The 16,919-nt window shown below is 33.8% G+C and overlaps 4 protein-coding genes across 4 annotated transcripts; 2 read left to right on the forward strand and 2 right to left on the reverse strand.

Annotated features, from left to right (window-relative positions):
• Positions 1 to 2,709: 2,709 nt before the first annotated feature.
• On the reverse strand, positions 2,710 to 5,389 carry LOC127254125 (ubiquitin-conjugating enzyme E2 28-like). Its single transcript, XM_051279032.1, has 5 exons — positions 5,233 to 5,389; positions 4,394 to 4,489; positions 3,953 to 4,080; positions 3,756 to 3,860; positions 2,710 to 2,997 (listed from the first exon to the last, which is right to left on the reverse strand). The coding sequence occupies exons 2-5, from the start codon at positions 4,461 to 4,463 to the stop codon at positions 2,854 to 2,856; spliced, it is 447 nt and encodes a 148-aa protein (XP_051134989.1). The 5' UTR covers positions 4,464 to 4,489; positions 5,233 to 5,389; the 3' UTR covers positions 2,710 to 2,853.
• A 3,657-nt stretch (positions 5,390 to 9,046) lies between these two features.
• Positions 9,047 to 11,423, forward strand: LOC127254124 (probable calcium-binding protein CML21). The gene is made up of 5 exons (XM_051279031.1): positions 9,047 to 9,212; positions 9,831 to 10,015; positions 10,324 to 10,526; positions 10,783 to 10,948; positions 11,018 to 11,423. The coding sequence occupies exons 2-5, from the start codon at positions 9,835 to 9,837 to the stop codon at positions 11,143 to 11,145; spliced, it is 678 nt and encodes a 225-aa protein (XP_051134988.1). The 5' UTR covers positions 9,047 to 9,212; positions 9,831 to 9,834; the 3' UTR covers positions 11,146 to 11,423.
• Positions 11,424 to 11,596: 173 nt separating this feature from the next.
• LOC127254123 (THO complex subunit 3) lies at positions 11,597 to 15,034 on the forward strand. The gene is made up of 11 exons (XM_051279030.1): positions 11,597 to 11,760; positions 11,851 to 11,946; positions 12,668 to 12,797; positions 13,023 to 13,114; positions 13,273 to 13,341; positions 13,744 to 13,801; positions 13,914 to 14,013; positions 14,216 to 14,302; positions 14,424 to 14,502; positions 14,590 to 14,722; positions 14,810 to 15,034. Exons 1-11 carry the CDS (start codon positions 11,698 to 11,700, stop codon positions 14,842 to 14,844), a joined length of 942 nt encoding a protein of 313 aa, XP_051134987.1. The 5' UTR covers positions 11,597 to 11,697; the 3' UTR covers positions 14,845 to 15,034.
• A 105-nt stretch (positions 15,035 to 15,139) lies between these two features.
• Positions 15,140 to 16,543, reverse strand: LOC127254126 (transcription factor MYB80). Its single transcript, XM_051279034.1, has 3 exons — positions 16,232 to 16,543; positions 16,007 to 16,136; positions 15,140 to 15,891 (listed from the first exon to the last, which is right to left on the reverse strand). Exons 1-3 carry the CDS (start codon positions 16,362 to 16,364, stop codon positions 15,183 to 15,185), a joined length of 972 nt encoding a protein of 323 aa, XP_051134991.1. The 5' UTR covers positions 16,365 to 16,543; the 3' UTR covers positions 15,140 to 15,182.
• Positions 16,544 to 16,919: the final 376 nt, after the last annotated feature.

A 16,919-nucleotide genomic window follows, 5' to 3' on the forward strand; every position in this document is an offset into this window, starting at 1 on the left:
TGAATTTGAATAGTTGTATGATGTGATATAAATAGGGTTTGATGTGATGTTTTGAATGTAAAATTGTTTTTAGTATAATATAAAAAATAAAAAATAGGTATTTGATTTGATGTTTTTGGGGGGAAAAAATTGGATGAATAGTGGAAATCCTTCAAACAAACACACCCTTAATTAAAATAGCCCATGAACGAATGCGATGGTTAAAATAGATAAATAAAGAAAAAAATATTTAAATAATGATCAGTTTGGGTAATACACCGAATAAAGTATTTTGTCAGTTTGCTGTCAGAGTTTACTCCTTTACATTTTAGCATAAATCCACACAATCCTGTTGTAAGTATTCTATAAAAATCAATAGGGTGTGTTCGTTGTAGGATTTTGACAAAATCCTACTATTCATCCAAAATTTTTCTCCAAAAAAAACATCAAATCAAACACCTATTTTTTATTTTTTATATTATACTAAAATCAATTTTACATTCAAAACATCACATCAACGTCTATTTATATCACATCGTACAACTATTCAAATTCAAAATTTTTATTATTTAAATCCAACTTAAAATTCAAAACCCCAAACAAACACACCCTTAAATATTTATGTATGTATAGGAGGAGAGTTGATTAGAGAGAGAGAGAGAGAAACAAGAGCTGATTTGGTAATCAACTATACTGTCATCCTTCACAATGCTTCCGCTGCTGCTACTGTTAGTGTTACTGTTATTATGACTGACTACCACACACACACACACATGTGGGTGTCTGTGTGTAGTAGGGGGGGTGGGGGGACTGTCGGTTGAGATATTGTCGGTCAGGCCAGACTTAGGCCATATCTAACGGGGTTGCATGGAGGCAGCCCATGAGTGGAGTTTTCTTATTCTAGTCATGCACTATTTTTATATAGAAAACGGTGTTACACAGTAGCAATGTCATTTTTATAATGTTGTGTTCTTTTAAAAATAAAAAAAATAAAAAATTGTATATTAATTAATTAATTAATTTTTTAAATTTTTTTAGAATAAAATATTATTTATAGATATAAAAAATAATTTAAAATAATATATAAGATAGAATATTTGAAGAATATTAATTTTGAAGTAAAAAATAAAATTATAGATTAGAGTAAAATTATTGTAGCAATTGCATTTTGATATAAATAAAATTATCCGATTGAAGATGGCATTAGCAATACCTACAGTTGCCTCCCGGGCCTGTCAGTCTGGACGGGACCTATTCCGTCGTTCCATACACATAGTATGTATATATCTACACACGCATGTATATATAAAATAATCTTTTATATATATATATAACATGTATATACACTGTGTATGTGAAAATAAAATTATATATAAAATAACCTTTTATATATACGCACAGCCAACTATTTCAGAATAAATAGTAGAAATATGTATATTTATATATTCAACAATATAATTAACGTGACAATGGAGACATCTTTGACTGTTATATGTATGTTCTTTTTTGTCAAAAAATATCTAATAGTATATTTTTAAAATAAATAATATATTACACAATTTTTTATATTTCACATAAAAAAAAAAAAATTATTCCAAACTGAAACACAAAATAAACAAACCCTATATTATACAAATTCTTTTGTTGAGACCGAGCCAGTTTAAAAAATCTTACAACATGCAATGTCACAGACCACGATTCGTGCACAATCATACACAATTTCAACTAAAAATATTTTACGATTTATATTTGAAACAAACATGTGTCCATAAGACTTAACTAAATTTAATTCCTTTTTCATACGAATACATTTATTTATTTTTATAGGATAATTAAAGTATTGAATAGGGTAAATCTACACGATACATAACTTCTTCCTACTTTTACAAGGTTTGTTTGTTTGGGGGTTTAGATTTTGAATTGTGTTTGTTTGGGGATTTGGATTTTGAATTGGGATTTAAATAGTAAAAATTTTGAATTTGAATAATTGTACGATGTGATATGAATAAGTGTAGTGTTGATGTGATATTTTGAATGTAAAATTAATTTTTAGTATAATATAAAAAAATAAAAAATAAGTGTTTGATTTGATGTTTTCGAAGGAAAAAAATTGGATGAATAGAAAGATTTTGCACAAATCTTACAATCGAACACACCCTAAGTCACCCTACACTTGCATTTTCTTAGTGATAATTTTTGTTAAAATCAAATTAAACTTGAAAGCAAAAGAAGAATATAAAACATGCATAAAATTCGAAAACAAAGCACACGCGAGGCTCAGCCTCTAAAATCACCTAATCGCAAACAAACAAACAAACCAACCAACCCAAACCCGGATCATAAACAATACGATCAAACACTCACAGCCCCAACCTCTAACAAAATCGAATCCAAGAATACCTTAATCACGAGGAACAAAAAGAGAAGAGAAAATCGATATAAGAAAGTAAGAATGTGTGAGTAATAACCCACACCCCCAAATATATATGTAGGATTAATAAAGAATCGATGGCTAAGATTCAAGTCCTAAATCTAACCATGGAGAAACAATTTCAAAAATCATAGGCCACGCCGGGCCAGGTAAGGGAGCCACAAAAGTTTAGCCTGAACACAAAAATAATTTTGGATTCAGGCCTCAATAATCATTGCCCCAAATTCATAACAATATATAAATATATATATATACATGCATATATCAAAACACCAAGCCACAAATAGAAAACAAACATATTTAAAAAGCACTGCAAACAGATTTATTACCATCCAAGGCCAAGATTTGCAGACAAGGTACGAAGACGATTCCATCGTTCTCAATGTTTATTATTACTAGCTAGTCCAAGATACAATGGCTTGATATGAATCAGTCACAGCATATTAACCCATCGCATACTTCTGTGTCCAGGATCGAGCGGTGGCCTCGTACTTGGCTCGATCAGTCTTGCATATGTTCGCAATCTCAGGCACCAGAGGATCGTCGGGGTTGGGATCAGTCAACAAGGAGCAGATAGATAGAAGTACCTGCAGGCCATGAATAATCCATCGTGTTGAAATTGTAGACTTTTATAACATTGACAGGGAATAAATATATAAAACATAGTTATCAATCTCAGAGATAGCGTTACCTAGCGTTCAACCTCTAAAATGCTACTATAGCAGATAGCAAGATAACCACTACTTAAAAATTTAAGAATATAAATATAAAAATTATATATACAAAATCAGAATAAAATTGCATAATAAAATTCTATAAATTAATATCATGATTATCATTCATACATAGTTATATAATTGAGAACAATTAGATCACAACTTACTTCTATTCTCAAAATCCGAAAAATAATTTCTATCATTTTCACAATCTACACTGTTACTATAGTATAAATATTCTTCTCCTTCTTCACCTTTTTTCATTATTCTCATTCAGTTCTTTGATTGTATGTTTGTCACATTGAACAATATTCTTTTCCTATTTAGAGCTAGAGTAGCTATAGCATATTATAATATAATAGTATAAAATCAATATTTACCAAATATATAGATATATATATTATAAAATCTAAATCTACTCATAATAAAAATTATAATATATTAGTCAATTTAAAAAGTGCTCAGCCTCGCTAAAAGCCACTATGACGCTATTGCATAAAAGTGGCGGCGGACTTTCGCATCGTTCTGCTACTTACACTGCTATTAGCGCGCTATAGCGCACTATCAACAACTATGAAATAAACTACAATCAAACTGATTTGGACTGTAAAAAACATAGAAACATATACCTTTGATATTGTGAGGGCAGGGCTCCACTGGTCCTTCAGGATATCAAGGCAAATACTGCCGTTGCTGTTGATGTTTGGATGGTAAACCTTAGTGTTGAAAGACACCTGCGCAGCGCACAAGCAAACACAAGAATATATCCATTTTCGTCAATTTTGTAGCTCTACGCAATGCTGAGATATGATTAAGCGCAAGTTACCTTGGGCGGCTTGAAGGGATAATCAGGTGGGAAGTGAATGGTGACAAGAAACACTCCCCCAGCAAACGGGCTGTCTGCGGGTCCCATGATCGTAGCTTGCCAATGGAACATATCCTCACCAACGGGTCCTAAATGCAGCAATCGTACGATGAGAGTGAACATACAAAATCAATGAATGGAATTTCCACTCCAAATTTAATACTGAGGTCAAAAAACAAAGTGTCCAACGATAATAGACATATTTAAAGAATCAACCAACATGTCCTGCAAGTGTACACGTGGATTGAATGATTCCCAATTCACGATTCGTATAATCCAATCAATTTTTATATACTAAGAATGTGCGGTTGACCGTTATTATAGTTGCCCGTTATTTAGACAATCTGTGTACTTCCCCAATTTTCAAGGAAAACAAGATTTCGACAAAAGAATGGTACCGACCAGCACTGCAGGAGGCAGGAGGGTCCTTCTGCAAATCCTTCAATTCTTTCTGGATTCTCTTGGAAGCCATCAAACCTTCTGTTCAGGGGTAACTACCTACAGATCAAAATATAAAACGAACAGAAAAATAAAATCAATCATCTAACTAACACATAAAAGTTCACAAAAGTAGGCGCAATCCAATAAACACTAAGAGTAACCATTACAAAGTTTCCTTGTATGAAACAAAGTGCCCGTGCCCGGGTTTTCTCGATATAAACAACTGCCCTGTTCCAATACTAAACCAAGAAGCACAACAAACATTCTTAATACACCATAAATATAACGATGCTATTTTCGATCAAACCCTAATGGTCAGAAGCCAGTGTTCAATATAACATCAATTTTCACAACCAAACCTAAAGTATCGCAAACTTGCTATCCATTTCCAGCAAAATTTGATCAAATCAACGACCCTAGGGTATATCAATTCCCCTTTCGAATTACACGTCCAGTAAATCAAAATCCTGCTCTTACAAGTGACAAGGCATACCAAATAACCACATAACATGCTACTTCATAAACCCTAATCCTAAAATTTCACCCCCTTTTAATCTAATAGATGATCAAACACCGTGAGGATCACACATAAACACACACACATATGTATATAGATTGCATGCGGAAATGAAGAAATCACAAACCAAAAGCACAATTAAACCGTAGCGTGAGAACCACAAGAACTCCAAACTCTAATAATCAAACAACCAAATCATCGATCAACTCCGAATTTTAAATCAAGAGAAGGGAGAGGGAAAAAAACCGAGGATAGGCATGGAACGAAATTAGGGTTACGATACCTGGGCGGAAATTGAGGTGTAGTACAGTGGAGGCGGAGTAGGCGAAGACTGGAGAAATAAATAGGAGAGGGAGGTGCTTGTTGCCTTTTTGAAGGGGGAGGGCTGAGGGACGGAATTACGAATGCATCCATCGACCCACCCACCCACCATAATTAGATGCATCGCATCGCGGTTCTTCCTCATTGGCGGTGTAGCAAAAGCGCGTGGAACTCACTCTCGTATCAAAGCACCTGCCATTGCCAAGATCCTTCGGCCCTTCTCCTACACATCCAACTCAAAATTTGCAGCCCAAAACACTACAGTGGGCCAAATTTCTGAAAATATTTTATTAAGAGTTTTTTTTTTTAATTAAAAATACTCAAAGTAGCTAAAATTACTGAACATTTTCGAAATATATTTAAATACATAGATTGTATTTGATCTAGATTTTTCCACAGTGTTATGGATAGTTTTTTTTGTTTTAATACATTTTATGTAAAAATATGTATTTGGATATGCTTGTATTTTTTGTTTGTGTTTATTTATATGATATTTTGATATAATTTTTACGTGAAAAAGAAATGTATATTTTTCCAAAGTAAAGTAGAATTGAATGGTAACAAAAAATATTTAAAAATAAAAATTACTAAAAAAACAAGATCATGTAATAAAAATATATTCTTTTATTTATAAAATATTAACATCAAATATTTTATTTTTTTATTTTTTATTTTTTTAAAAAAAAATTATAAAATTTCTAAGATAAGCAAATTCTTGATATTCCCACTGTTTACTTGATCAGTAGAAGGTAAAAGTTGTAAATTTATAATCCAATAATGAGTCAAATTGTGCTGGAATGCATTGTGTTCATATATGTATAATTTTTTTAAGTTTTAGAATTTTACAAAAGATATTAAAATAGTAAATAAATAAAATAAAATAAAAATTAATATTCAATATGTTATTTTGTAAATAAAACTAAATATTTGATTTGATATTTTTTTAAAAAATAATTATTGCCAAAATCTTCAAAAAGTATTGCATAAACAATGGAGAGTAATTTAGTGTTAATATGTTCACTCAAAATAATTTTATTGACTTGATTTTTTACCATATTAACAAAAAAATTAATATATGCACATAATTCCGACAATATATAATATATACTCTATTAACAAAAATAATTAACCATTTAAAATAATATATATATATATTTATATTGAACACCTTTGGATTCAGTATTTTTATACTCCCTTCTTCTTCTCAAAAAAAGTATACATTTTTCTATTTTTGGTTTCGTAACAAAGTATTTATTTTTTATTTTTTTTTAAAGTAAATGTACTATCTACCTAATATTACAAATACTCTTACAACTTTCAATATATTACACAAATACCATTATCTTTATATCACACAATAATAATAAGGTCATTTTAGTCGTTTCTATTTTATTTTTAACTATATCTCAATATAATACTAATATTTCTAAAACTCCATGCAAAAAGCTTACGAGACTGAGGGAGTATATTTTTAGAAAATGGTATTTCAAATTTGAAGTAACAAATATATCCGGTATAAGTGCCTAATTTGCAAGTATTAAAACCAAAAAATTCCCATTATATTTGGACGAACAAATCATATCCAAATGGAATAAGACATCTTAGTACCATAATGTCCACCCAATAATTGTGAGCCCGAATTTGGTCATTTGGTGGCATGCCTGTTTTTATTCATGATGCAAATTTGATTGTATAAAATAACAATAATAATAATAATTAATATTTTAAAAATATGTACTAAAATATATATATATATATAATATTTTCTAATGTTTAGATTTTTTTTTTTTTTTAATTAGTTATTATCAAATTATAAATTAAAACTCGTAAATTTTTAATAAAAATATATTATTTATTTTTTTATAAAATAGAATATCAAAATATTACTCCATCATAACTTGGATGTATTACTGTAGATACGAAAATTTAATAAGGTATAATCAATAAGTAATTAAAAAATATATTAGTAAAAATAATTATAAATTAAAATTAAAATATTTAAATAATTTAATTAAAATTTAAAATTTAAATATAATTAAAATATATAATTATATTTCAAAAAATAAAAATAATAAATTATGCGATAGATAAAAAAATAAAAAATAAAGATAAATTATATAAAACGAAAAGAGTATTGAAATAAAATTTAAGATAATTTAACATATAAATATCTATTTAATTGCATTTGTGCAGTAGGAAAGTAGTGGAAGAATCGTGTGAATCAGATCTGATCCGATCCGACGGACACGAGAACTTCAATCCCACCGGGCGCCAGGTGGATCACTAATTCACCGTCCAAGGTTACGTAATATGGTTTATATTTTTATCATTTTTATATTTTTTTCAAGTTTGACTTATAATTTTAAATAAATGATAAAATATTTCAAAAACAGTAAAACAAGTTCATTTAAATAAAGTGAATATTATTTCTTAATTTGTTAGAAAAATCAAATGCATATTTTTAAGGGCAACTAGTAGAGTAATACTTTTTTCTATCAGGTCACCTGCCACGCATGGTTCGTTCGTTCAATGTGATTTTTCCGTTGAGCCTAGTTTGCAGAGTATTAGATTCAATCTGAAAGTTTATTTAGGGTGTGTTTGTTTGGGGGTTTGGATTTTGAGTTGAGATTTGAATAGTAAAAATTTTGAATTTGAATAGTTGTATGATGTGATATAAATAGGGTTTGATGTGATGTTTTGAATGTAAAATTGATTTTTAGTATAATATAAAAAATGAAAAATAAGTGTTTGATTTGATGTTTTTGGGGGAAAAAAATTGGATGAATAGTGGAAATCCACCAAAATCCTTCAAACAAACACACCCTTAATGTGCACTTTTGAGTACCGGTTGCGGATTCTCGTGTCATAAAAAATAAATAAATAAATAGCCCATTTCAGTCCCGATGTCCTGGTGGAGTAGAGGTTGAACATGTGATTCTGAAATCAGGATTCAATAGCTACTCCTGCGGCTTCCTACATTATTAAAAAAAAAAAAAAATTCAATTGAGATTTATTCGGAGTTAGAGACAAATAAAAATTAAAAAAAAAGTATTTTTAAAAATTAATTAGTAAATAAAAAGACTTAAATAAATAAATATAATGATATTTGTTATAAATAAATATTTAAAAATTAAAAATTTATTTTTTTTGTATTGTCAATAATAATAATATAAATATAATAAACAAACTGAAAAAATAAAAATAAGATTGGACAGAGAAAGTAATTAGTAGTATTTTTTTATGTTTTATAATAAAAAAATATAAAATACAATACACTCCTTCCGATCCTATAAAATTGCATTTTAAAAACTAAAATTTTATTAAAAAATAATAAAAATGAAATTATAACTAATAATATTTTTGAAAATTTATTTAATAGTTAATGAAAATGGAAAAATACAATGTAATAAATATAGTGAGAATTATAGGAAAAAAAGTGAATGTTAAAATATTTTGTTAAATTTAAATTTAGTAATGTACGAAATTTAACTAAGGAAAAAAAAAAAAAAAAAAGAAAGAGCAACTTAAGCGCAAATTTCTTTTTTTTTTTTTCATAATTAAAAAAAGAAGCATATATTCTGATATTCAAAGGACAAAAGGATTTATGCTTATTTATTTTATTTAGAAATTTTCATATGAATCATACCATTTCACACTCTTAACAAAATTAAATATTATTATTATTATATATATATATATATATAAATAAAGAGGTTGTAACTTGTAAATTGAAATAATAAAATCAAATATATTTATGTATCGGTATTATTTAATAAAATTTAAAATATTACCCATGGCCAGCACTCGTCGTTCAAATCGGTCCGATGAAAGATTGCTGATGCGTGTCTTTTGCAGAGAAGTTTCATTTTGATATCGTTCGCTGTCAGCTAGACGAAGATTGAGCTTTCCAATTCGCGGATTTTGTGTTATTCTACGCTGCAGGTGAGGTTTCTATGCTTGTCCATCGCGAATACACTACAGATTTGTCTTGTTTCTAAGTTATTCCACGTTAGCTTTTATTTCTGAGAATTTTGGATTTCAATCGATGATAGTTAATTTGCTGGAATGATTCTCTTTACTTTGTTGAACCTGTTCGTTCGTTGATTTTTCTTTTGATTGATTGTGAACCTGGAAGAATAATAGAATCTCTTCGATCTTGATTCCCACGGGGACTGGAGAGGAATTGATATTCAAAATAGGCGCTCGGTGTGTTGTTTGGTTCTGGATAATCCTGTCTCGAATAGTTTGCGTGTGGATAAGCTTTGGATTGCATTGATTTATGTGACGATGATTCAACTTCATCGCATATTCAAGTGAATCGAAACTTGCATTTTGATTGATGGTTGTTAGGGAATTACGGATTGTCGTAGGGGGGAATACATGGAAACTCTGTTTTTCATCTTCTTCACATTTTTCACATCCTTTCTATAACAGAAGCCATCTTCCTGTTTCTGCTGCTAATATGTTTTACTCTGCACATTTTAATTTGTACTTAGTAGGAAGATGCATACCTCGTTAAGTTTCATATTTTTCTTCTGCCTATTGATTCATAATCACAAGGACAATGGGAGGTGCTGTTGCTAAGGCTTCAGTGACCGAGACAAAGCTCGAGGCCAAAATTAATGAGGTAGTGCGCAGGAGAGAAAGCCGAGGGAGTTCTACGACATCCTTTAACAGCATCATCTTGAAATTCCCTAAGATTGATGAGAGTTTTAGGAAGTGCAGAACTGCATTCCATGAATTCGGTAACTATTCTTCGAAAGGAGCATGCACATACTTTTATTTACTTCATTTGTTGTTTGCATAGTTTTATGTTTACATGCCTTAAAGAGAGACTTCAAATGAGCATTTGCAAGAGTACTTTTTGGTTTTCAACTTTAGTTAGTATTAATTCGAAGTTAAACTATATTTGAAATCGGGAATTGGTATATTTGACCTTTTTCAAAAGAGTTTGCAAATAATCCTGCAGTAGCCCGCAAGATCCCTCTGTCCATGAAATTTATATAAAACATTATTGTGATATAATTAGTTCATTTGTGTGTTGTGTGAATAGATGAGGATGGAAACGGTGCAATAGATCATCAAGAGCTTAAGAGTTGCTTTCGCAAGCTTGAGATCAATTTCACTGATGAGGAAATCAATGACCTCTTCCAGGCATGCGATATAAACGAGGATATGCAAATTACGTTCAATGAATTTATTGTTCTTCTTTGTCTCGTTTATCTTCTGAAGGAAGGCCCGACTGCTCAACATGCTGTATCCTGAGTACAATTTCAATTTTTTTTCGCACATCTTTATAAGTGATTGCATACTTATCATACATCATTCAATCATTGCATGTCCTTTATCCCTTCCCTTTTTAAGAATAAGATTTGGGATGTATTACAAGCTTACATTTTTGCAGTAAAGATCAGGTGGCTGCAACCAAGATCGGTTTGTCATACTATTTCTTTTGCCAGTTAACATATAATAATGTTGCTTGTTGTGCTTCTTATATCGATTGGAAACTCAGATAGCGATGCCAAATCTAGAGGCTACTTTTGAAATACTAGTCGATGCCTTTACGTGCTTGGATAAGAACAAGGATGGTTATGTTAGCAAAGATGAGATGATCGATGCTATTAATGAAACCGCTTCTGGGGAACGATCTTCCGGGAGAATTGCCATGAAAAGATTTGGTCAGTCTCACTAAACGCTACACACATATATATAGCATGTTCTAATATGTTTCTCATCATTGTATGCAGAAGAAATGGACTGGGACAGGAATGGAGCTGTGAACATCAAGGAGTTTCTCTTTGCATTCACTCATTGGGTTGGGATCGAAGAAGGCGATGATGATGAGGAGGAGGAGGACGACGAGGTGAAGATATGATCTGAATTTTTCGAGCAAGTCTCGATCCACTGCTCATAGTACTTTGGTTGTTGGCCCTGTAAGTAGACCATAGATCGATCATAGTTTGATTCGTCTAGCTCGAATTGCTTGTGAAACTTCATGTCTATGGTAGCCTTTACAATGATGGAACTGAGTTAAATTAGTTATGGTGCATCAAACTTGCTACATTCTATTGGTCTGTAACAAGACATTCTTGTAAATGTTCGTTGTGAGTGAAGACAACAGGAACAGGATCAAGAAAAAATGCTGTAAGGTAACATACGGTGTCTTTGTTTGGAGATTTTGATTTGCATAATTGTTTGATGTATCAATGTAAGATTAAATTTTAATTTAATATAAAAATAAAAATAAATAATCCAACACTTTCCTTTTCTCATTAATAAGCATTTCTACTTTTAAAGGTAATTTAAAAATTCCTTAACGAAAACATCGCATTGTAATGAACTAAAGCGATTTCAAAAGCGCGTTTTTAAATCGAAGTACACTACGCTTAAGCAACGAAACAGGGATAGTGGAGCTTTGTTTGCAACCATGGAGGAAACGATACCCTTCAAAACCCTTCACAGCAGAGAGTACCAAGGCCACAAGAAGAAGGTACTCCATGCCCTAACCCTATTGCTCGGGCGTTTATACAAATTTATCGATTTCGTCTATGAATTGAAAATTGAATGTTATTTCTTTAAGGTGCATTCAGTGGCATGGAATTGTGCGGGAACAAAATTGGCTTCTGGTTCCGTCGACCAGACGGCACGAGTTTGGCACATTGAACCTTATGGACACGTAAGTTTTTGATGTATTATGTTTGTTTGTTTGTTTTTAATTCTTATATGTTTCGTTTGGCGATGTGGTTATTAGGATCTGAAGTTTATCCAGTACAATGAATGTGCCTTATGTGAAAATTAGGGGTTCCGTTTGGGGATCATTTTTCCTTCAATTGTTCTTTTTTTGTGGTTGTGGAGTTTTGTGTTGTTTCTTGCTTCTGATGTGAATGTTAAGCTTGATTTGTGAGATTATGGCAATATGAAATATATTCCTGTGTAGGGAGATATTTGGTTTCTGCAAACGAAAGGGCAATCAACTCTTTTTTTTTGTCAGTTACACATACCAATTTAAAACATTTTTGTTTGTGTTTTATATGACAATGATGAAAGATCGGTGATGGAATACAGTGTGATTTTTAAAATTGAGATGATATGTGATCGGAATTTCCAGATTTGGGAAATAATGTTATGAATTTTTAAAGTGCAATTGAAAGTGGAGTGGCCTTGCTTGGAAGACCAAAATAATAATTTTCCATTTAGATGGAACGCAGGTTTTCCATGGCATGCTTAACGGGTGTGTACTATGTATTTCCTTGTTTTGAAGAACTTATAATCACGGTGTTAAGATTTTGTCAGGTCCTGATATGTGTATGAGAGAGAGAGAGAGATATTGCAGTCTTGAGAAATTTCTTTGTTAGTTGTTTTCTGGTTTTTTATCACCGTGTTATGTGGCTGTTCAGGGTAAAGTTAAAGATATTGAGCTAAAAGGGCACACTGACAGTGTTGATCAGTTATGCTGGGATCCAAAGCATGCTGATTTGATTGCAACTGCATCAGGCGACAAGACCGTCCGATTGTGGGATGCTCGTAGTAAGTTATGGTTATTGCATCAACCTACTCTTTACTTATAAATGTCTGTTCACTGCACACACCATTAGGCTATAAATGCCTATGCTTCATGGCTAACTTAATTATTTGTCATTGAACAAATTTATGCTGAAGTATAGTACTTTTGGGAGGTTTATTTATTTATTTTTAATGTAAGTTGGAACTGGATTTTCATATTTTTTCTGTAATATTCATTGTGATTTGTAGGTGGGAAATGCTCACAGCAAGCAGAACTTAGTGGGGAGAATATAAATATCACCTACAAACCTGATGGCACTCATGTAGCCGTTGGTAATAGGGTAAACAATGTCACTAGTGTTTTATTTTTTATTTTTCTCTTAGTATATTGTCAAATTGTGCATTATCTTTCCCTACAATATTTTGTCTATTTAGTCATCGTGATGGTTGGCACCATGTCTTTTTTAAAGTTTTTTATTTTTTATTTTGTAAATTTCAGGACGATGAGTTAACAATCTTGGATGTTCGCAAATTTAAACCCATACATAAACGCAAGTTCAACTATGAGGTAAGATTATTGAGCGGTATCTATTGACAGTTGTCGAGTTAAGTAAGAGAAGGATGCTTAGTAATTTGTCATCAGAACTTGCAATAACAGCCTATATAGGTTAGAAACACTTTGCTATATATTTCATTCTGTTTTGCCAAGTGCTGATCTTGATGTAACCCTGAACTTGGGTATCCAACTTTTGTAACCGACAAGTTATGCATTCACATATGTTTTTGTTTTGCTTGATATTTTTACTATATTAGAGAGGAATTCTAGTGTGAATCCCCCCTTTCTTTGTTATACTAACATAAGATCAAAATGATGCATGGAGCACATCATGTGGAACATGCTAGAATTAGATTTTAAAGTCTTGAATAGTTTTTACCTTCCCAATCTGATTCTTCAGATGTTCGTTGTCAGGTGAATGAGATAGCTTGGAACATTACCGGTGACTTATTCTTTTTAACTACCGGAAATGGTGAGAATCAATCCCATAAAGGAGTTCCTGCTTTTATGTGCATGTTTTGTCTTTCTGTTTGAATGTGCTGGACTATATTATAACCCATTTCTTGGTTCTTCCCCCACCTCAGGCACCGTGGAAGTACTTGCTTATCCAACCCTTCGAGCTGTTGATACCCTCATGGCTCATACAGCCGGTTGCTATTGCATTGCAATCGACCCACTAGGAAGGTGCCTTAAAATCTATTTCTCACCCCTTTTAATGTGAAACAGGGTAGAGAGTTAGCTATTTATTGATGATTTATAACAATTAATTTCCTGTTTGTTTAAAAACCAAGTCCAATTAAATCCAAGAAGTCTGTCTATTTTATGTGCTATGCTTTCTGATACTTGAAAGTTTTGAAGATGCCAAAAACTGTTTGTTCTTGCACAGATATTTTGCTGTGGGGAGTGCTGATTCATTAGTCAGCCTTTGGGATATCAAGGAGATGCTCTGTGTCCGTACATTCACAAAACTTGAGTAAGTTCCTCCACCGAGAGGCATGGAAAAACTATTTTCGTATTATCTTTAACCCATTGATCTAAGGTGATTTTACCATTTCTGATTAACAAAGTTTTTCTCAAATCATATATTAAACCAGATGGCCTGTTCGGACAATAAGTTTCAACCACACTGGGGAATACATTGCTTCTGCCAGCGAGGACTTGTTTATTGACATAGTGAGCACCCTCCAAATCTCTCACATTTTCTTCGTACTGCTCTTCAAATTCGAAAGTCATGTTTTCCTGTACTTAACTCTTCTACAGTCACATGTCCAAACAGGGCGACCAGCCCACCAAATCCCCTGCCGAGCTGCCATGAACAGCGTGGAATGGAATCCCAAATACAACTTACTTGCCTACGCCGGAGACGACAAGAACAAATACCAGGCCGATGAAGGTACCTCTCTCTACAAAACTTGACATGAAATAAACCTTTTTTTTTGTTGTTTTGACCATCCCACATCTCTTTCTTCTGTCGGCCCAGGTGTTTTCCGAGTATTCGGCTTTGAGAGCGCATAGAAAGGCCAGGCTTGAGCCCGAATTCAGGGTTTTAGTTATCATTGTTTTTGTCCCTTAAAAAGAATAGATGATAGATCTTTATGGTAATTGTCCTGCGAATCTACAGAAGAATTGTGCAAAGACTTGAAAAAAAATGTAACAAAGTGAGGGCTAAAATGTTTGTTTTATTCAGTGCTGTCTGCTTGTTTCAGTTGCTGATCATTTTCTCATGTGCTCCAATTTTTACATGGGACGAAATCGAAGGGACAAAACAGTTACCCTCCGTACGGCAGTCTTCACTTATTTACAGTTTCTTTTGTCTTTTAAAAAGTGAATTTTTCTCCGCGAAATCCTGGCCGTTAAACTATTGGATTGATGAGATCATCTGACGGTAGGTCCCACAAGGAGCAGTCGGGGTTGAACACACTCGATCCATTCCTGGTATCTTTCCTCGAACCGGATTCGTCCAAGTGTCCGCCTTCGGCTTTCTCACTGACCCTCCCACCGCTGCCGCGCTGTTCCGCGGCGGTGCACGTGCTCCCGGTGCACATGCTCTGCCCCCACGGCGAAGCGTCCCCTTCGTTCCCCAGCGACGCCAGTTCGTACTGGAATCCGGCGTCCGATGATCCTGGGAAGGAGTTGAAGTTACCGCCGACGTACGCCGACGTCGTCCCGACGGCGTCCCAGGGTTTGGTCATCTGCAGCATGTCCGGTTCCTTGATGGCCTTGGATAATCCGAACTTGATTTTCTCGATGGTCTCGTCTTTGTTGTCGATGGCGGTGGAGTTGGACGGATTGACGGCGGTGAATTGCTGGAGCTGGATGTCGATCCTCCGCTTTGTGAGGAGGTGGAGCATTTCGTCCTTGAAGCAGCCTAGGGCAGCCTCGGCCAGATTGGGGGCCTGCGGCGGCGGCAGCGTGGCGATCTCTGTAATCAGGTGCGAAAACGGTTTGTGCGTGACTGGATCGATCCCCATTCCCGATAGCTTCTTCTTCAGCTTCGTGTTCCAGTGGTTTTTGACGTCGTTGTCCGTCCGCCCTGGCAGCTGTGCCGCGATTACGGACCACCTGGTAAGCGCGCGCGAATCACATTTTCTCATTCATTCATTCATTACTAGTCTATCAATTATACATATATATATATATATCAATTTATACTCATATATATAATTTGCAGAATTACCGATTTCCGAGGACTGAATGGAGAGTGACGATGGTCTGTTCTTCCGCCTCGGTGAATTGGCCGTGTTTGAGGTCAGGGCGTAGGTAATTCGTCCATCTCAATCTGCAGCTCTTCCCACATCTCTGTAGACCTGAAAGCCAATGCCAATCAATCAACACAAACACACAGGCACACATGTATATAAATGTATTGAAAACTCAGATCAAATTAGTTTAGAGAAGAAACCGGCATGCTTGGGGATGAGGCGCCAATTCCTCGTCCCGTGCTGCGCAATGTACGATGAGAGCTTCTGATCCTCCTCGGGAGTCCATTGCCCCCTCTTCACATTCTCCTTCTCGCAGCACGGTACGCGCCCCATCCAATTCTGCACTTATATTACAAATTCTTGGTGTTCAAATTGCTTATATATATTCTATTTCCGTAACGAATGAATACAAGTGATTAATAATATGAAAATGATGAGGACGAGGAAGGGATAGGATTGGATCGGATAGCATAAATGAAAAACTGGTGGCAAAATGAGGGCGTGGGTGTGGGCGTGGGCGTGTTGGTTGCAGCAGTGTAGTGTGTTGAGGAGGAGGGAGGCTAAAATAAATAGAAAGGAATTGGTTAATGTTGGGGGGCTGATATGGGAACTGCACAGCAGTGGCAATGTGCATAAAAAGTGCATGAATTCATTAAAGAATTCAACGCCATTGAGCGTGTGAGGGAAAGGCCGGTAGCTCACCCCCAAGACGCCCGGTCAACTCCCCCCCCCCCCCCTTCCCCCTACCCCAACCCTCTGTCTCTCTGGTTGACTGACTGGTTGGGTGGTGTACAGATATGATCATTCATATCTGCCTTCTGGGGAAGAAGAAGAAGAAGAAGAAGAAGTGAATATCGATGCATTGCCATTCTTAAAATTAAGATTCGG

This window comes from Andrographis paniculata, unplaced genomic scaffold (genome assembly GCF_009805555.1).
Source record: "Andrographis paniculata isolate CXL003 unplaced genomic scaffold, ASM980555v1 Contig52END, whole genome shotgun sequence".
Taxonomy (NCBI): domain Eukaryota; kingdom Viridiplantae; phylum Streptophyta; class Magnoliopsida; order Lamiales; family Acanthaceae; genus Andrographis; species Andrographis paniculata.